This window comes from Podarcis cretensis, assembly GCF_951804945.1.
Source record: "Podarcis cretensis genome assembly, chromosome: 1".
In the NCBI taxonomy this organism is placed as follows: domain Eukaryota; kingdom Metazoa; phylum Chordata; class Lepidosauria; order Squamata; family Lacertidae; genus Podarcis; species Podarcis cretensis.
The window spans coordinates 43,583,190-43,605,008 of record NC_137170.1 but is presented as its reverse complement, the minus strand read 5'-3'; the positions used below and the strand labels follow the sequence as shown (position 1 = coordinate 43,605,008).

The 21,819-nt window shown below is 43.5% G+C and overlaps 1 protein-coding gene across 2 annotated transcripts in view; it reads left to right on the top strand.

Annotated features, from left to right (window-relative positions):
• Positions 1-4,581: 4,581 nt before the first annotated feature.
• Positions 4,582-21,819, top strand: part of CCDC9B (coiled-coil domain containing 9B) — a 53,428-nt gene continuing 36,190 nt past the window's right edge. Inside the window, exons 1-5 of one of the 2 annotated variants that reach the window (XM_079964754.1) lie at positions 4,582-4,761; positions 11,116-11,229; positions 12,869-12,973; positions 13,629-13,793; positions 15,919-16,071. In XM_079964754.1, the coding sequence (XP_079820880.1) occupies positions 4,723-4,761; positions 11,116-11,229; positions 12,869-12,973; positions 13,629-13,793; positions 15,919-16,071 (576 nt within the window). In that variant the 5' untranslated portion in view covers positions 4,582-4,722. The remainder of the gene's footprint in view (positions 4,762-11,115; positions 11,230-12,868; positions 12,974-13,628; positions 13,794-15,918; positions 16,072-21,819) is intronic. The other variant, XM_079964755.1, reaches the window with a different exon arrangement.

Genomic DNA, 21,819 nt, shown 5'->3' with positions numbered 1-21,819 from the left:
TGTTCCAGCAAATAGTTTATCTTGCAAAATGCAGTTACTAAGGCTTCTCCTGTCGACATTCTCGAATGTCCAAGGTCAATCTCTAGTTCCCACACTTCTTATCAAGCAGCTGGAGATTTCCCAGCTCCACTCTTGTAACAGTTTCAAAAGCTCCCTCTAGAGGGAAACAGTCTCCACTTGTATCAATCCTTTCAAAGAAAGTTCAAAAAGTAAAGTTGGTTTCAATTTTCAGTTACTTTTCCTCCCTTTTAAATGCAGAAGCGGACAATGGAAACAATATATTTCTCTTATTCAACCGACTGTCAACATCCGTTCCCTTCGCTGTCAATGAACTCTCCCCAAACATCAATCACTGTCAGTCCGTTCCCAGGTTCAGAGCAGTGGCAATTTAATTCTAATCACTCTCTCCTTCAGGATACACGGTCCAAAATTTCCCCCCTCTTCTCCTGCTTCCAAGGGGGGGGTCTAATAATTTCAATCGATGGAAGTTTAATCCTTTACATAAGGCTTTCCAAGACCTTAACTTGTAAGATCTTTGCTTCAGTCTATTTACAAAAGGGGAAGGCGGACTTCCAGTTTTGAACCTTCCCCGTTCGATGTCAAATTAAAGTATTTAAAGATCCAATTTTCCGTACTACTCACGGGTTGTTGTTTAAAGTCCAATTGTCCACAGGAAAAAGTCAGCGCTCTCCGGCAGCAGCAATGCGGCTTCACTCCGTGAGAGAAGCAGTCGATTCAAAGCACCGTGCCACTCACCCCACATCGCTCTGGATCCCCAAAACAGGGTTTCCCCGTGAGTAGGGGAGGTGCAAAGGGTGCCAGCCGAATCCCAAGTTCACAGGCTTCTTCCGCCTGTGATTTCAGTGGGTCTCCGCCTTCGCCGTGGCGGTTCAGACCCTACTTTTCACGGAGCAAGTTCCTCCCGTTCGGAGGAGCTCCACCATTGCCGGAGTTGCTAGCCCAGAAGCCTCTGACTGCTCTGTGTTTCACACCCCACAAAAACATTGTCAAAAGTTATGCTAATATACTCAGGCCTAGCCAGAGGTCTTTGTGGATAATCAGCAGCTTGTGCTCATAGGTCTCCAAACATGCATGAAGACAAATGGCCTGATTCAGTATAGGACCCTTGCTATGTTTATCACAACATATTTTTAGAACTGAATTTGGCTCCCTTGAGTGCATTCCCACAGGGGGTCCTGCATTTTTCTTCTGTGGATGAGAAAGCAGAGTAGAGAGGGTTTTTTTGTTTTGTTTTGTTTTTTGGCAGCTCCCAAACCACTATTTCACTATAAAAGAAATACATTTTAAAATCAGACAATTGGTCAGTGAGCTCCTGGCTTTTGAGCTGCCTCCAAGGAAGCACAAAGATTCGAAAACTAAAGTAAATAAAATGCAATGAGTTCTAGTGAGTGATACTACCTACAAATAACTAATAAAACCATCTAATGGAAATAACAACAAAAAATTAATTACAAAATGTCAGAGGAAGCCATGAGATGGAACTGAAGGAGGTGGGTGGGGAGGTAGATGGTGGAGTTTCTCTTAGAAACAGCACCACAGCCTGCCATTGATCTTGGTGCAAACAGAGTGTACCATATCTGTGCGTGTGCAAGGCTAGAAATGCACTCTTTGTGTGCTGCATTTTGGAGATTGCTGTCCAGCATCTGTATTCCTAGAATGAAAGCTCAAAAGTTAAAAAAAAAAGAATTTGGGCAAATATGAAACTAATGTGAAATACGAATGGTGAGGTGAAACATCGCCATCACAAACATGACAGCTGTCTCTTGCAACCTGGTCAGTGAAAGAGGAGTGGTGGGAATAGTGAAAGAGTAAAAAAAAAAGTTGTCTCAGATGTGGAGATACATTTGGGGACAACAAACTGAACTATTCTTTTGAATCTCAGCGCAAAAGGGGAAGAGGCGTATTCTTCCAAATGCACGCACTGAACTGCCTGTAACACAAGCCCAGAATATAGCCCTTACTGGATTGGAGAACCAGCTATCTGAATCCATGCACCTGCTTCTGCCAATATACCAGTGGAGAAGTTGTAAGAATTTCCCATCATTAGCACAGCGCTTCTGCTGTCGATAACCAGAGCTGAAAACCAAAATGTCTGTTCCCATCATAGATTCATCATGGTGCATGGGTTGGTTATATGTGGGTGTTTTTTAAAAAACTATTATACATTTTTTTTTTAAAGGAAAGAAACAGCTAATGTGCCTGTAACAGGATCTTTTTAATGGACTGAAAATCAAAAGAAAAACTGAGAAGAAACCAAAGTAAGTGTACTTTGGTGGGAGTTTTATTGCAGGAGTATTCTGCAACATGTTCTTGACACAATAGTAGTGCCTCAGTGGTGGATTTATTCTGCTTTATTAATTAGTTGTTGCGCTTCCCCAATGTTAATGACATCTGGAGGGGAAATGGCACAACTAAAATGAAACAATTGCCCCCTCCACTACAAAAAATATACAATTTGGGGTATGAGCAGGTATAGGATTTTAGGAGGATGCTACAGGAAAGGCACTGAATGCAAATGAAGCAATATGACAGCCCCCAAACTTTTGCAGGTACAGATAGTATTCTGTCATAGCAATGTTGCATAATCGACAGAGCTGTGTCTCAAATTATAGTTTGCCAGCCAGCTTCCTGTTTGATCCTTGGCTTATTGATGGAGAACAGGCTGTCCCTATCATGAGACAAGGGGAGGCAACTGCCTCAGGTGGAAGGATCCATAGGGTCATAGATCTGGTCTCCAAGGCTGTATTACCTATTCCTGTTGCTGCTGCAGTGGCAGTCACGGCTGTGGCACGTTCCTTAGACGCTGGATCTGCCGCTTTCTCTTGGCAAATAGGAGGCACTGCTGCCCCCCCCCCTCAGGGTCTCCTCCTTCAGGGTCTCCTGCGCTAGGCACTCACCTAGCGCAATTCAGCGTTGGGCCTCCCCCACCCGCCTGGCCACCTTTGATTCCCACTTCAACCATTGGGTAAGGTTGATTTGATTCCTCCCCCTTGTTCCCTATCTAGACTTTCACTTACCCTTCTCCCCTGACTGGAGGGGGGCACCATTTTGTGGTTCACCTGAGGAGTCAAAATGTCTTGGGCCAGCCCTGATGCAGAATGAATGTGAAGGGGAAATAAGTCATAAAATAAGTGGAACAAGCATTAGTTTTACAACTGGATAAGGAGAGAAATGATACACTGCGTCCACTGTTCAACTTTGAAGGGAAGACCTTGACAGATGGTTTTCTTTTCAGAAAAACTGAACTACGCAGCGTCTGCTTTGACAAAGAAGGAAAGCTGTAATGAGGCATTTAGTGGCGGTGACAGTATCAAAGGAGGCAGGTCCCATCTAGGGTAACAAATGAGCATGTCAAAGACTATTTGGTCAATCTGCATGAATTCAAGTCAGCAGAGCCTGGTGATTGTCACACACACACACACACACACACACACACACACACACGAGAAATCAAGAAGAAATGGCAGAAACCAATGCATAAGCCAACGGAAGAAGGAACTGCAGACCTGTTTGCTGAGTCTAGCAGATCTTAGAAGACCTTAGAACAAAACAATCCATAGATTTACAAGCATGTGGTAGAAAATAATTGGCAGGGAATACAGGTGACATATCTACCAGTTGTTGATGTCTGCTCCTCAGGATATCTTTTATTTGCAAAAGCTGAGGAGGAGTAGCTTCACTCTGTCTGGAGCTGGTAAGATCGTCTGGCATCATGTGTTCAGTTTGGGCAACAAAGTTCAAGAAGGCGATTGCTGACGCAGTTGCCACCTCATCTGCGGGGAACAATTTTCTTTTTTAACCCCCAATCCCTTCAGAAAAGGACAAAATAAATGGTTGTAATCATTTACTTAGATCTTAGGAATAGCTTTGCAGATTGCCTATTTTTTTCTTACCCTAATGCTATCATATGGACGGGTAACATGGGAGACTTCTGCATTAACCCTCAATATCTGCATTTGTCATGTGGCCAGGACCCAATGAATTCATGCAGAGGGGAGAATTGTGCCCACAGCTGGAGTTTCTGCGAAGTTTCTTTCCAGTGAAGCTGCCTGCACTGCAGAAGAGGCAAGCTGCTTTTCAGAGTAGTTTAAGAACAACTGAGAAGCAGGGTGCCTCTTCCTCTATGTGGTAGAAACAACAAAGGTCTTTGTCTTTCCAGCATCTTCCCATTTTATTTATTTATGATCAAATAGGAATGTGTCCCTGGAACCAGCAGTGATCCCTTGACCACAGAAGAACCACTGCTTTAAATATAGGATGGGGTGGATTGATTGGCCCAGCACGATTCTGTAGTTATAAAACCTTTGCCTACACTGCTATATACAAACAAACCCCACAAACAGCTGCACATGAAGTCCAGCTGTTGAGATGCAAATCTGCCCTTTCCGTGTCCCTCAAGATGTGTACTTTTGGGGTAAGGTTGGGTTGTGGCACCAAGGAGTGCTCGGAAGTCACAGGGAGTAGCAAGAGGTACGTTCCCCCTGCAAGGCGAGCGAAGCGTGGAGAGGAGGACAGACCAGCGCTCTGATTGCTTGCCTCTGCTTTCGTATATTAGGCAGCCAGTGCTTTTGGCTGGGAGCCCAGACAGGGCTTTTGTAATCAAAACATGATCTTGTATGCTGTGCAGCCAGTACTGAGAAAGGCCGTCTGATGGCTCTCCTCTTTTAGCTCTGCTGTGGAATCCGCCAAGCTTCACCTCTGATGTCCAAAATGCACCGATCTGTGAGTGCCGCCTTTGTTGTAAGTGGGAGGGATGTGGGGGAGTCAGCCTTGCATTCAGCAAAGCCAAGAAATGACTTCTTCGTCTTCTTGCCTTTCCCCTTTTGCATTGTGTTGTCATTTTGGGGTGCTTCGCTTTCGGCCAGCAGATGTGTATCTGAGAGATGTGGGAGGGCAGAAAGGTGCTTTTTTTTTGTACAGCAGGTTAGGATGTGACCAGGTTAGGATGTCAACATCCTTCAGGAGGATATCAGCTTCCCTCCCTCCACCTCCCTGCCGCCACAAAGGAGGGGAAGGAGAATTTAAAACAACAACAACAACACAGAATGTTGGGTAATGATGGACACTTCCCATCCCAAAGACCGGGAGTTTGGCGCTGCCTCGAGCAGCACAAAGGCCGGGCATGTTTACGAGAGCACTAGTGCATTAGCTAAGATGACAAAATGCTGGGTTGAGAGGCCCTCTCTTTCCCCATCCCCCAGGCTTTCTTTATCTCCTGAGCCCTGCTTCTTTTCTGAGTCTTTCATATCATAAATAGTTGACTTTGAAAGCGGCAGGTGGGGGGTGGAATCCTGTAGCCAGAGCCAAGATCTGCCAGAAAATCCCATCCAGCAAGAACTGACAGTGAGTGGGTGAACTTGAAATGTTGGATACAATGCCAACCGCCCCCCCTCCATGAAGCTTCACTATCCTACCCCCTTGCTTTGCTTAGCCCATCCTTTTCTGTTGCATTTTGATAGAGAAAGATATCCATGCATGTCTGATTCTCCCTCCCCTTCTCCTCTACCATTGGGCTCTCTGTTTTCCAAGCGAGCAGGAACGCCTTCTGATTCACAGCCACTGCACGTTTCTTCTGCTAAAGCCATTTATAACTCCCCCCGAACTAGTTACTGTGGCATACGGGTACCTCACTCCCCAGAAGAGCTTTTATGCTGGAGAGAGGGCGTAAGGGGCGTCCCTTTCCATCCCAAAGTGGCAGCGGAGTCGACATTCTTTCCAGTAGCTTGGCAGCGGAAATATACCCTCTTGTTACTGACTGGCTGCAACTCAGCAGCAAAAGCCAGGAAGAAAATCGCTGACCACGCTGCAACGTGTTGGTCCGTTTTCACCAGTGAATCAGTTTGTGTGCCAGCCATCAGTCAGGCCTCAAAGTGCTGCTTTGCAGTTTTGGGGTCATTCAGCTAGGCTTTTGTTGCTGCTGTGCTACTGCTGTGTGTGTGTGTGTGCAAGGAAAAGAATCTCTTCTTCAGCCCCAAATCGTGGAGATAACTGAAAAAGAACAGCGAGTGGGGCCTGCAACAAAATGTTGCAGCAAATCCTCACCCTGTACTCCAACAGTGATGATAGGAGTTGTGGTCCTACAACATACAGATGGCCCCACTTTGGCTCCCTCTGCTTAAGACTTTCTTGCTTGGTAACCTTTTATTTGACTACTATTCACTATTCCGGGTGTTCTGGTGACCAAGAAAGTGGTATAAAATTTAAGTTTTATTAACGTACATACACACACAAAAATCAAAGCATAGCATTATGTTAAGTTCCAGCCACATTTCACCATGAATGTTATCCCCACTGGAGTGGAATCTAGACACATATAAAAAAAAGTTATGAAAATGCTTTTTTAAAAAATAAATGCTTTGAAAAATATATTGAATTTGCCATAGCTCACTATCACCATCTAGTGTCCTATTTGTATAATGCACTTTACAACACACTTAAAAACGTTTTATTTGCAGCTGTATAGCTGAATCCTGGAAATGAAAGTGGGGCTGGTGGGAAATCTTATACCAATCAGAGAAGAAATAATAATAATAATGGTAACAACAACAACAACAACAACAACAACAACAACAATAGTAATTTATTATTGACACCCCGCCCACTCTTGCCATTTGAAAAGTCTTTCAAATCATGTAGATAAATTAAGGTGACATATATGAGATTCTCAGGCAGTAACCCAGACCTGCTTTGTAGCTTCAGCACAGTGGTGGCATAGTATACCTTTTAACTTTTTTAATAATAGTTGCATAACCTGACTGTTTTTGAAGTGGACTTTGATGCCCTGCATTCTTTGCCAGACTGAGCATTGCTGTATCTTAATATTTTCACTAAAAAGTGTATTGCAAGGGCAAAACATTGGCCCTGCCCGCACCATACATTTAAAGCAGTTTCATACCACTTCAAACAATCATTTCTTCCCTCAAAGACTCCTGGCAACTGTAATTTGTTAAAGGTGTTGAGAGTTGTTAAGAGACCCCTCTTTCCCTTCACAGAGATGGAGTTCTCAGAGTGGTTTAACAACCAATCCCTCTTCACAAACAACTCGGAGAATTGTGATTCTGTGAGGGGAAATAGGGGTCTCCTAACAAATCTCAGCACCCCTTTACAAACTACAGCTCCCAGAATTCTTGTTGTGGGTGGGGAGTACGAGATAGGGTCCTTGTTTTTTATTATTATTATACATGCTGTATTATGTCTACCTGGTTTTTATCCCAATGTGGCTCTTGGAAGGTTGCCCATGAGGGAATAAGACCCTTGGGCTGAAAAAGCCCCCCTCCTGCACTGGAGATAATGGTCTGACTCAACTTATTACATTCCTAGCATATGTTGCTATTATATGGCTTTATTAAATGGATTGAATAACCAACCTCTGCACAGTTTAGCAAAGGATTCTATGGAATGTGGCTTGGCCACTGCACATTTTTGTAACACACACAATTAAAGGAGTGTATTTCAGAATCCACATTGCTCTGATTCCAGGGCTGGTCCACCCATGAGGCAACATGAGGTGACTGCCTCAGGCGGCAGGATCCACCAGGGCAGCAGATCCTGATGTTGATCCCCCCCCCCGCACTTAATCCTGATGTAGATCTCCCCTCCCCCCTTCTTCCCTGGTTGGGAGGGAAATGCCATTTTGAGTCCGCTTCAGGTGCCAAAATGGCAGCCCTGTCTGATTCCATTCTGCCTCCATAGCCCCTAGCTTCCCGCCTGATTATGTATGGAACTTACTTGCCCACACAAAGGTGACATACCAGTCATTAGGAACCCAGAAAATTCTGGCCAGGTTGGATCCAAATCTAATTTAAACAATTTTGTAAAAGTGTCTTTTACAAAAATCCCTGCCTCTCTCCACTGAATTTCCAAAGCTACCCACCCACTCTCTTTGCCAAGACATTTGATGATGATAAAAGAACCCAATATTTTCCTCACCTTGGGGGGTGGGGATATTTCTCATAAGGAAAATTTGCATATTAAGCTTAAACTGAGTCAGCATCCATTCATCCAGTTTCATTATAAAAGTCTGTTGCTGTATTATTAGAAGCTAGGCCTGTAATTAAATAAGGGATTGACATGTGAAATTTGGCCCTTATCCCAGAGTTTGCTCACCCTAAAGATGCCTTTTCCAAACTACTGCTCTCTAAATCAGTGATTCCCAAACTTTTCCCCCTCCGCAGATCATTTGAAAATGGTTGAGGGTCTTGGAAGACCACGCAATGCTTTTCCTGCCTGTTGCAGCAATTGTAATTCCATAGAATTCAAATCGTGATACAATAAAATAAAATATAAGCCAAAAAAAGAAGCAAAAAAATACAATAACAAAATCAATATGAATATTCAATGTGATGGTTGTGCCGCCATCTATTTTCAACCATAAATTCACTAACACTCAGTAGGCCACCTGAATGAAGCCTGGGGACCACTGGTGATACATAGACCACAATTTGGGCACCATCTCGTCCTCTGTCGTCCCCTTCTTCTTGTGCCCTCCATCTTTCCCAAACTACAGTGCTTCAAACTAAGGAAGAAGACAGACCTAATGTCCCTAAGGGTACTGGAACACTCTCAGAATGAAGGCCTGGCAATCCTATGCTCTTTTCTTTCACAGGCCCATGGTCTTTTCAAGGCCTACTCCCTGTTGTAAAGAGCGCATAGCCTCTCCTGTCTGTCAGCCCTACATTCAGGTTCGCCACAAACCCAGTTCTTTCTTAGCACCTCCTTTCTTCAGCTGAACCCACTGCTAACTCTCTTATTTTCTTCATCTACCAGGACTTGCCATGGCATCCTTTGTGCCCGCTCAGCAGTCTTGTCCCTCCCACCACCCTCTCCCGGCCGAAAGATGTAGCTAGACTTGCCTTTACGCTCCGCGTTTGACCCCGGTTCATTTATTCACCACTCATTTCCCGAAATCAGTTGGCTTTATGAACAGCCCGTGACATCACAGTTGTTGGCGGAGTTAGGTAGTCATCACCATGAAACCCTTAGTGCATTAAAAACAAACTGAATGTAGGTATCGAGGGATCTCATGGCTAGACAATAAGCTGACATTTTAGCAACTTCTAAAATTATAGGGTATTACAAGTGCTACCATCTGTTTATGCAAAATTCTAGTTCCACAGGTGCAGCATGCCTTAATTGCTACTGCATAGTTCCTAAAAGGAGCAGGAGATGGTCCTTATGCTTTAAATGATGAGAGTTGACTCTGCTGGCTGAGGTGATGGGAGTTGTAGTCCAAAGTATCCAGAAAGGACCAAGTTCAAGAAGGCTGAGTTACTAGGGATGGTGGATAGAGGAGACGTTGGTTCAGTTCACATTTAAAGGCAAATGTACCTAATTCATACAATATGCCGACTGAATCGCAACCATCCTTCAGAATTCGCACTTCTCCAATTTTTGCAATGCAGTTCTTCAGCCACATAATGTGTACAAAAATGCATATATCAAGGAAGATAACATAATATGCATTGTATTAACAGAGATTGCTTTTCAAAATTGCATACAAAACTGTGAAGAATAGAATTTAACACAAATATGCTGGTGAATTTTCATGAGAACTTTGAAACAAAAATGCAAACTGATGTCGAAACGTGGAGAACTGACCTTCAGGATGGGAAAAATGAGAAACTGAGAGACACCAGTGTTGACATACTTGTGTGTTACACACCCTACAATGAAGGCTGGCTCAGCCCCTAAAGAGAGATGGGAAGGAGCAGAACAGAAGAAATTTGCACTCAATATATCTGGCTCAGAAGCTGCCAGGCCAGATTACAAAACTTGATATTCACAGGAGGATACCTAGCGTCAGATAGCCCTGTCAAAATGTGAACACTAACTTCAGACTTGATATTTAACACCTAAATTGAATTTGTAACTTAGGAAATTTTGTTTTACCATGGACTTTTTTGGGGGCTGGAAAATATTTGGGGAGGGGAAATGTTTTCGATTGAGTGCCAAAATATACACAAGCTCACAGATACCAGCTATGACTGCTCTAACCCTCAACCCATTTTGCAGAGAAAAATAGTGTTTGAAAAGTCACACCACCTGCTTAATACAGATTCTTCTTTTGTCCAGCTTTCAGTGATACCTTCTGCAAGGAAATAAAATTTTGCCTTAAAAGTCCAGTATTACTTTTTAAGAAGAGGTCTGCTGGATCATACTAAGGGCCCATTGAGTTTGTCGTCTTCTTTCCAGGAATGGCCACTGAGATGCTTAGATGCTTTTGATCAGAGCCAGCATCAGTAACCTTGCATATTATTGTCCCAGGGCATTGTGGCAAATTTCAGTGGCAGCTGGAGTCAGCCATCCAATGCTATTCAGTGTTGCTTTTGCCTACCTGCCCACCCCATCAGTGCCCGGGCTCACCAACAGTGGAAGTGGTTGACTGATGGAGGAGGGGGCCACTTGAAGTATTTACTCAGGATTTCCTCAAACCTGCAGCTGGCTCTGCTGTTGATCCTCCCTTCATTTAGAAGTGCTACTCTTTCTGGTGGATATATTTGAATTTTGATCTTGTTAATGCTTCAGTAAACTACCCTTATTGTAGCATGCCTTATATCTTGCATGAAAACTCTGCTTTGGCCTACAGATCTTAGCAGAACACACATACACATACACACGTTTGTCAGTGTCAATATTACAGTATAAATATACGATTGCATATAGTAGGCCACATACTTATCCAAATTTATATTTTTTCATTACAATTTTAAGTTAAAATACTATCTGGCTATGTTTATTCAAAATAGGACACTGGGTACCTATCTTCTGTGACTTTAAAACATAGTGCTAAATGTTTGATTGCTGTGGGTGATGAAGACCTTTGTCTTCCATTTTTTTCTTGGTTGAAAGAGAGGAGACAAAGAGATCCCATGGTATGGCCAAAATTCCTTCTTTGGGAAGAACAGCTAGATATGAATTTCAATAAATAACAAGGCTACCACCTTGCTGAAACTAAGACCAAATGGGTCCCATGATGGAAGAATAGTGGAATATAAACGTAAAAAAGTAAAATCTGTACTTTTAACCATATGTGTATCTGTTATCTGTTTTACTGTCCATATGTGGAAATCCCCTAAAGCTCTTTTGTTTCATTAGGATGCCACTGTGGATGATGCAGTGTTGCGGAAAAAAGAACAAAAAGATGTCGAACTGGATAAGAAAATCATAGCTTTGCGGAAAAAGAACGAAGCCCTTATGCGAAGATATCATGTATGTTTGACTTCTTAGCTCAGATTCGGGGTCTCCTTGGTGAACGTTTGAAGCCCTATATACTGCTAACTCCTTTGAAAAATTCAGTTTGTTGCATTCTTTGTTCAGCTGACACCAGTAACTTGATGTGGCTGAAGTAACTTGAAGTAGGTGACATAGAAATCAGCACTTACTCCCACCCGGACTGGAATTTCAAAATTATTATTCTGCATAACAGATCAGGCTGCCAGAATTGTAAGGAGCTTAAACCAAGGAACCTAAGGAACAGCAATCACGTGGGGGAATGGGGAGGAAGAAGCCTACGGCCAGATAACTTCTGCTTGGGCCCTGCTGCAAGACGCCTCCTCAGTTACATAGACTTGAGGCCTATTCATACTTTGTTTGTCTCATGATTGCTAGTCATGAGTCCTATACATTTTTTTTGTTCCGCCACTTTACCAGAGAAAACCAGCTGTTCACTGCTGAATGTCAATTGGGTTTTCTGTGGATTGGTACTTGTTCTGAATAGCAGTAAACATTAGGTTTTCCTGGGGAAAGTGGGGGCAGGACAAAGAAAACACCTCCTGGACCCATGACTAGAATTTGCGGGACAAACCAAGTGTGGAAGGGCCTTTAAGGTACCCCATAGAAGTCAGAATACTGCATGGTTTATCATCCATTGACATTTCTGGGTCAGATTAACCTGAGCTTTAGAGTGTGTTGTCATCAGTATGCTAATAACCAGCTCTATATTTCATTCAGGAAGTGTGCAATAGCAGTCTACCCTGAATCAATGTATTGAGACTGTGTTTGGGCATGCAGGATTTAAGAGACTGAAAATCAGACTGGAGACAAGCAATAATCTTTGCTAGAGTGGAGGCTATTTTAGAGATGTATCGCTTCCCATGGTGTTCACTTCTTTCTTTTGAGGCCTCTTGGTCAATCAGATGATGCCAGAATATAAAACCCATGAAACCTGTTTACCAGAGGTAAAAGTAGTGTCTACATACCATATCAAATTATTATTATTATTATTATTATTATTATTATTATTATTACTATTCCCATAGATCTCAGGGCGGTTCACAACATAAAATCACAATATGAGAAACACAAAATATATAACAAAAACAAAAACAAAGACAACACAATAATCTCCCCCTTCCACAACACATTTTGAAAGGGCATTAGATGTCAATCAGCCAAAGGTCTGCTTAAAGAGGAATGTTTTCTCCTGGCGACTAATGAAGGCGCCAGCTGAACCTCCCAGAGGAGAGCATTCCACAAACAAGGATCCACTGGAGAAAAGGCCCGTTCCTATGTTGCCCCCCTCCAGACCTCTCATGGAGAAGGCACATAAAGAAAGGCCTCAGAGGTGATCTTGGGGGTCCAGGTAGGTTCGTATGGAGAGAGGCGGTTTTTAAAACTATCTTCAACTCTCTGAAGAAGAAGAAATCACATGTCTCAGTAAAGCCTTGGTAAATATAGTCATCACCTGGATGTTGCTATTGTCAAATATAGTGGCAGCGGCAAATGTGTGCCGATGAATGTACAGTTTCTCATAGCTTCCCTATGTTTCTCCCTTTGTTTGAGATTGCTTTGTTTCTAGCTTTCCGCTTGTAAGCTGATCTGATAGAGGAGCTGGCTGTCATTTTTGCAGGAAATAGAAGAGGACAGGAAGCGAGCAGAGCAGGAGGGAATGGCTGTCACGTCGAGGAAAGCCAGGCCAGACGGCCTCACCATCACCATCACCAAAGCCCATAATGTAAGCATTATCTCCCCTTCCTGCTAAGGAAGGATTTTTATACATTCCATCCTTGCAAGGTTAGAGAGGTCTTAGCTGTGAGGGATTATGAAATCAATATGTAATAAATATAGAGACCATCAGGCTTCAGGCTCTATCAGCTCTCTAAATGATTTACAGGTTCCTAAATGTAACAGTAATATGTGCAAGAACATGTGTTTGGGGATGGCTCTCCAATGAGGAGTAAATTTAAACACCTCTGTGAACTATGGTTTAAAAATAATAAGAGAAGGGAATTGACTATGAAAGACTGGAGTGAGTCCATCACACACTATTGCATCATCTATTTCTCATGAATAAAGATCCACACCATGATGACTCTACTGTTTTCCTAAACCTTTGACATTTCAGCCAAATGTCAGATTCATAAGTGAAGAGATGCTTTCCCCCCTCGCTAGATTTATAGGTTGCCTGGCAAATTGGACAAAAGGACCAGCTATTTATTTGGAAAAATTTCCTCAGTTTTTGTATCACTGGCAAAAAGTGTGAGATCATAGAGCCCTCCTGACATGTTCATAGCTTCTTCTCCCCAGCTGTTAAGGCAAAAGAGAAAGGGAGGAGGTTAATATGGCAACATCCTGACCATTTCCTAGCTAAGTGTTTGTCCTATTGGCAGGAGAAAAGAGTCGTGAGTGAGAAATGGGGAAGCAGCGGCCCTCCTGCCTCCAGTTTTGGGATTGGAAGTGAGGAGGAGGAAGATGATGAGGAATCTGATCACCTGTTTACATTCAGGATGGGGAAGAGGGTTCAGTTGGCTGTTACCATGGACAATAAAGCCAAGGTGAGTCCCCAGCCCGTTTTTTAAAAGTGCTGAATCTCTAGAGATGCCAGCAAATTCAGGTTGCAATGATGAAATACAAGTAAAAGCATTCCAGTTTAAACAAAGCAACATACATTTAGCAAAAAGGTGGGTCCCACATTGTTAGTTAGCCCCAAAAAATCCAATAAACTTCATGTGCAAGCAGGGTTAGAATCTGGTTCTCTAATATCCCAACCCAGCATGATCCACAAGGCCACCCAATAAGAGTCATGGTAGGGCAGGTTTTGAATCTGGTTCCCCAACATTCCAGGCCAGCAAGGCCACCCAGTGAGCTTCATCTGTGAACAAATGTATTTACAATCCACAGAGGATACTTATTCAGGACTAATCAAACTTTTAATGAAGTCCATATTATTGCTTGCTGAGTAAGTCAGCATTTGGGTGGTAATCTTTGTGAGAATGTTCCTCCAATACAACATATAGGCTTCAGTCAATTGGGAATCATTGTCACAAATAGTAAATCTCCAGCAGTCGAAAAAAGCAGCTTGCACTCAGATTGTAAGTGACCCTTCAGTCTTTTACTGCCTGATAGGATTGTAAATTCATTTCCACCACTTCAAAAAACTCTCTAGACATCTTTGGGGACAGCTCGGTGACGACATCTGTTTCGTTCGCAGTGGCAGTCAAAACAACACATCACATTAGGCTGTGTTGACATACAAGCAGAGTGTAATATGAATCTCTTACAATAACATTAAAGAAGGCAATGGCAGGTCCTTGACTTGAGCAACATGTTTGGATTCAACTACATGCTGTCAGAATCAAGACCTCAAAGACAGGAAGAGGACATAGAAGGGGTTGGTGCTTCGAAGCCCAAGTAGCAGGGCTTTTTTCCCCAGCCGGAACTCGCCAGAACTCAGTTCTGGCACCTCTAAGGTGGGCTCCATCGCCATTAAAAGAGAATGAGGGAGGTGTTAATGGTCAGTTCCGGCACCTCTTTTTCTAGAAAATAGCCCTGCCCAGCAGTATGAAAGCTTGAAATACAAGTCTTTTCTGTTCTTAGGCATTTCTAAAAAGAGTATTTCCATGAGTGCTAATACAGATGTCAGAGGCAATGAGGGTTTGGGGCAGTATTTTACTAACAAGTCCCATCAGTGCAAGAATTTCTGCTTGTACAACAGGACTCCCCCTGCCCCTTTCCACTAACCACCTGAAATCTATTCCAGAACTTTGGGGAAACTCCTAGAACAGATTAAGGGGGTTCTATGGGAAAGGAAATGGGGACAACATTCTGTTGCACAAGCATAATTTTTTTTAAAAAGCCTTAGCACTACATTGGATTCCACCCTTCATGTTTAGTCAGATTTTTTATTGCAGTTCGAATCCTGTTATTAATGTTGCATGTGGTATATTTTGGTAAGAAAATGTGTTTCAGTCATTTCTCTCATTCATTTTCATAAATTACTGCAAAGTGGGCTGGATGGAATGATTCTCCTTTCCTGCCCTGGTATACTGTTCTGGGGGTTCCCCCAACTCCTCTTGAGCCAATTTTGGGGTGCATGAGGGAGGAGGGGGCAGAAAGCCTTGTTGTGCTAGCAGAAGTCTTTGACGTCATTAGTTGATTCTGTTACTCTGAGTCTATGCGTTGTAAGTAATATGTGTGCTACCCTCAAAACATAGTGATATTTTCAATTACATGGAATAAAAGTTATATCATCTCTGCTATATTTTGCTTAGTCGTGTTGGTTTTCATCCAGGAAAACAATTCCCATGATGAGAATTTTTTGGCTCGGAAGCTAAGAAAATTCATCAACCCCGAAGGGAGTTAGCTGATCTTTACACAGCCCTCCTAAATGCTGACAAAAAAATTAAGAGAACACTTGTTACTTCAGACTTGATTAGTTTAGTGCAACAAAATTACAATGCTAGCATATCTTATACGTTATCCACAAAGGTTCATTATATTGAATTTCTGGCTGAAATATTTCTTTTCGGAATTAGATTGATTACAACTGGTAGCTATCAATGAATGGAATTTGCTATTTATTATACTTGTTTTTTCAGCACCAAATAGGCATACTTACTCTAAATATGCACCTTTCTATACAGGGCAAGAAACAGCATATTCTGATTCTGCCTTTTCTAGGGAAAGCGGGTTGTGAGTGAAAAACGGGGATCAGAGTGTCTTGTGAACCCAGGGGAGGCCCCAGACATCAGTGAAGAAGAGATTGATCAGTTGGTTGCTTTCCGCAGGGGAAGAAGGATGCAGATTGCTATTACAATGGACAACAAAGGCAGGGTGAGTATTTTCCCAAATGGCTCCCTTTGCTTCCAGTTCTCTGCTTGGACTCAGTCCCGTCCCCCAGCCCCAGTGCTAATACATGTTGCCAAGGCTGCTGCCAATCCTGATGCAGAGGTGCTGCTGCTGCTGCTTTAACAGCTTTTGGGCAGCTGAAAATTATCTGGAAACTTGCTTTCTGCTCCAGTGCTGCAACAATCCACTTACGCAGCTACCTCTCTGATGTCTTGTGAGGCGAACATGGAAATCTTGCTTACTGCAGCTGACTGAAAAGAGAAGGGGTGATGGAAAGGCTATAGTATGCAAACGCTCCCTCAGTCCATCTCTGGGGTCTCTCTTCCAGTGCAGTAGGGGAAAACGCTTTCCTGGCATGCTAGAGAGCTATTGCCCGTCAGAGATGACAGTACTGAGCTAGTTGGGCCAGTGTTCTGACTTGGTATAACTTAAGGCAGTTTCCTAAGGCCCATCCAAACTGATGGTTTTTTTTGCAAGTGTCATCTGCAGCATGTCATTGATGCAATAATAGTGCATTCGTGGTGTATTCATCCTGGACCGTCCATGCTTTGTTAGTTGTTCAGTGATGCTTCCTCAGCTGTGACATCTTGAGATAGCATGCAGTAACTGCACTAGCAGAACTCAAGCAAGAGCTTTAGGTGCCAGTTTCTGAGATTAATTGTGCCTCACATTCAGTGCTGCAGCTGCAGCTCCCAAACCACTCTGTCTGCTCTGACTCTCAGTCTTATACCAAGTGCACATTTCAGTAGCCAGTGAAGCAGCTAAGTCCCTTGAAATGGCTCTGAGAAACAGTCCCATCTTTGCCCTTGCCTAGGATGTCGTCATGGCACTGTCCGTGCCTCCTTAGGTAAACCAAGAAGAATCACATCCTAAAGTTTATTTGTACTGGTGACAGTGGGTGATGCTGAGCCCTAAACCACTGAGCTTCTTGGGCTTGCTGATTGGAAGGTCAGCGGTTCGAATCCACACGACGGGGTGAGCTCCTGTTGCTCTGTCCCAGCTCCTGCTAACCTAGCAGTTCAAAAGCACACCAGTACAAGTAGATAAATAGGTATTGCTGTGGCGGGAAGGTAAATGGAGTTTCCATGCACTCTGGCTTCTGTCATGGTGTTCCATTGCGCCAGTAGCAGTTTAATCATGCTGGCCACATGACCCAGAAAGCTGTCTGTGGACAAACGATATGATACGATATGATATCTTTATTGTCATTGTCCCATACAAAACAATGAAATTGAAAACTGGCGCCCTTGGCCTGAAAAGCGAGATGAGCATTGCACCCCATAGTCGCCTTTGACTGGACTTAACCGTCCAGGGGTCCTTTACCTTTATACCTTTTACTGACCATTTTTGTATTGCACCCTTCCTCTGAAGAACTCATGGTGTGGTACACAGAATTACCCTCAGAACAAGCGTGGCATGTGAGTCAAGAGGAGAGATGATGACTTACCGAAGCCTAACCAGTGAGCTTCATGGCTGAGTAAGGATGTGTGAACCTGTTCTGTCCCTGACACCCATCGAAACTCAATACAACTCTCATATTTCATTCTACAACACTGGAAAGTGGAAATGTTGGCTGGGCCCACTGCAATATCAATTGACTTAAGATAAATCTGTCAAATCATGTGATCATCTAGGCCTCAGGCATAAAAGCAAATCATTTTATAGGAAAATGTTCAGTCCCTTGCATCTCCAGCCAGGACTGGCCTCTCCTGCTGCCCTCACTCGCATGTCAGTTAGGCTTAGAGGAAAAACACTTCTTGGTTTTGCCAACGGGAGGTTTATTTTTAATTCTAATTGTCACACTGTGGGGAAGGGGCAGAGTTCACCGAAATGGCAGCTGTAGAAGGGCTCCTATCCTCATGCACTGTGAAAGCAAATTATTATTATTATTATTATTATTATTATTATTATTATTATTATTATTATTATTATTATATTTATTTGTACCCTGCCCACTCTGGGCGGCTTCCAACAAAGATGAAAAATACATTAAAATGTCACACATTTAAAACTTCCCCGAACAGGGCTGCCTTCAGATGTCTTCTAAATGTCAAATGGGATGTTGGGCAGAGAAAGAAGACTTTGGCCCTCCCAATCCTTGGTATGTGGCCCCCAAGCAATTACTTCTGAGGGAATACAGCTCTTGACACAAATACAGCCCTGTTACTATTGGAATTCTTTGTAACTTTTCACCTTTAAGTGAGAATATCTTAAGATCTTGAGGACAAAATCCTGATATTTATAAACAAAACAAATCTATTTTTTAAATGTTGCTACCTCTACACCAACAGCAACAACTATTTTTAATCAGGCTGCTGTTAGGCACAGGAACAGGACTAATAATGATAATAATAATAGCATCCCTGATTAGAAATTAAGCAACTAAGTACGGGGGAAAGTGACATAGGATTAAAAGGTGCAGAATCCAGTTTTTCAGAATGCCACTGATTCTAGCCAAGAGGCAAGACTGTCTCCCTCAGAATGACACTGTCCAACCACTGTCTGAGGGCCCACTTCCTTTTGGCATCTTCTGAAGCGTGTGCTTCTGCGCTTTCTGGGCCAAGGTTTTTAAAAGCAGACTTTGGAGCCGAGCTCCAGCTGCCTCAAACTGATGGTTTCCGAGTGACATTCTGCTGACGGAGAAGAGGATTAGCCCAAGAACAGCACAAGCTGTGCGTCCTATTCAGTCTTCAGGCTGTAACTCAGCTGCCGGGCCTACACTCTGCCCCGCTGCCTGCGAGGAGAGAAAAGAAAAGCCTGTTGACATGGTGAGCGGGGGGCATGCGAGAGTTTTACAGCCCCAGATGGCCAAGGCTGTTTTCTCAGGCAAGATGGATGACGGGCCTGCAGGGAGCACATGGACACATTGAAACAGAGAGTGTAAATCATGCTGGGATAGGCGGCTGGCGCAGCCAGCTCAAGCCTCTCACTTTCATGGTCTGCACTTTCCCAGAAACAGTGCGCCATTGTCCTCGGGCCCAGGCCGTGCGACGCCTCCCAGCGTGAAGTACACGCAGATTTGGGCCTGGAGTTTAAAGAGCTTTTAAACAGTACATTTGGCAGTAAATGCTTTTTTGTGTAAGGCTGCGAGTGACTCAGGGCTTTACAGACTTCGCCATACGGTCGAGGCATGTTAGATAAACACAGAGATGGCAAAGAATGAAGAGGGGAGGAGGCACAAAAGTCATTGGGAATGGGGGGAAGAGGGGGAGCTTTTTGTGAAATGTGCTCCGCTACTGAATAGCCTCAAGGTGATTTGTGTGGAAACTGTATCTTGCAGTGCGGTGGGCTCTTGGGAAATACAGTGTCTGACCCTCCAAGTGCCCCTATTTTCCAGGGATTTACAGAAGCCGTCCCTGCATGCCTCTGATGGGCCAGGTTTACATTGTAAATATACAGACATGTGGGGAATTTGTTCATGCACAATGTAGCATGATGTTACTAGGATGTAAACTGCAGTTGGCTAAGTAGGGCAACCCTTTCCATTCACTGAATATTTGCACAGCACTTTTCCCCAAGTGCTGAAAACATTTCCCAAATGGAACTTTTCCATCTGCCTTAGTGAAGGGAGAGTTTGAAAAATGAACGCCCCCAGTGAGAAAACGGGCTGCAGCTCAGTGAGAGAGCTTCTGTTTTGTGGGCAGAAGGTCCCATGTTGAATGTCTGGGATCTTCAGGTAGTATTGGGAGATACCTCAGACTGAAATCCTGGACAGCTGCTGCCAGTCAGTGTGGACAATGCAAAGCTAGCAAGAGTATGGCAGAGGTGGCTAACCTGTACCTAGGAATTCTGGAGAATTCTGTCAGGAACAGAAACCAGGAGTGGAAATTGCCACAATTTGCATGTTCATTGGATGTCAGTGGGACAATGTTCACTATCACACCTACTCAAATTTAATTAAACAAACCACAGTCCCTGACATTCAAACATTACAGGGCACTGTAGCTTGTTTAAAAGTGGAAATGTATGCTTCTCATCGGCTCTAGTTTTGCATGCCAGAAAGCTAGGAGAATGGGAGAGCTTGTGACCTGGAGCTCAGGAAAACTTGTTCAGACAGCAAGAAACAATGTTTTCCATTATGTTGATCTGACCCGTAGTCAAAGTATCTGGCTACGGAGGAAAGTCCATTTCCCCAACAACACAACATTGTATGCCTGGATCCTCACAATGAATGAATTGCAAACCAAGCAATTCTTATGTGAAAAACTGATTGCATGGAAGGGCCCCAAGGCTTACTGTTCCTTTGATGTGCTATGCCGTGCTATAACCCCGAGAGGGAGCTAAAGGAGTAGAACTGAAACCAGTATTTGCACATTCAGTCGTTTAAAAGGGCACCATCAAAAAAAGAGCTCTGCTCATCCAATTTTTGAAAATCCGGACAGATGATAAAGAGCAGAAACAGAGTAAGAGCGGATAAATGTAAGCACATGCAGTTACATATAGCTTGAGCTGAGGCAAGGACTAAGGGACAGAGCTAAACGTTGCCAGGAAATTGTATGTTTTTAGGAGCGATATGATGGACGTGAGAAAAGTGGCACCACATAAATATTGAGAAGTGGTGGAATTCAGAGTAGTTTTTTTTAAAAGATAAATTCTGTCCAGCCATTCTGTAAAAAAAAATCAAAAATCAAAGTTGGTTTGTTTTATTAACTATAGCAAATATACCAAAATCAAAACAATATGTTCAAAATCACATTAATCCTTCAAAGTAAAAATTGATTAAAAATCAGAATCTTTTTTAAGAGCCAATGCCTTAAACTGCCAGGTAGGGGTTGGAGTCTTGGCTGCTCAGCGTAAAGCAAGCAAGCAAGCAGTGTGGAGCTTCACCTTAGGCAAAGCGCCCTGGCATCTTAATGCCACCACAGAAAGGGTCCTGACCTTGTTGCCTACCTGCCATACTTTGGAAGGTCATCAAAGGAAGGTCTAGCACAGGGGTGGGGAACCTTAGGCCTGGGAGCCAAATGCAGCCCTCCAAGCCTCTCTGTCTGCCCTTGGGATTCTCTCCAGGCCCTACCCACCTCCCATTCAACAACATCCATTACTGGCTCTGCTTTGCATTCTCCTTGAGTGTTTCTTGCCTGGCTGGAATGTGTCCTTGAACTCTGATAATGCTTCCTTATTGCTTGCCTAGATGGGCTGGGTATGCAGAAATGAGCCTACCCTCTCTTCCCTCTGGCCCTGCCTGCCAGTGACATGTGGCACCCAGAAGACTGGCCTGAAGGAAATACAGCCCTCAGGCTGAAAATAGCTTCCTATCCCTGGCCTAGGCTAGGGTTTGGGCTAATTCATACAGTATGTGTGGAGGCTTCTTGTGATACTCTTAAGATCCCAGTTCATCTTCACAACAACACTTTAGGGTAGCTTAGGCTTGTCCAAGGGCATTTACTGATGGCTGAGGAGGATTCTGGCTCACTAAAAGCAAGTGTATGTAGTGCTATTTCCTTTAAAATATATCCCTTGCGTTTCCCAGTTGATGCATGTACCCTCTTCAAAGCAGTGCACTGCAAAAGGCTCCTGGTATTTGATATCCGCCTCTTTCTGCTTCAGTGGAGACTAAATGGAATTGCAATCTCATTTTCCTCTCCCTTAGATGACAGTAAAGCAAATCCCCATGGTCTAAGAAGGAGAAACCTTATTACTATCATAGCCTGCCCTCCTGCCCAGTGCCTAAGATTTTCCCTGGCACCAATATCCCAGTTGTCAGCAGAGAGTTGAGTAATCTCTCTCTCTCTC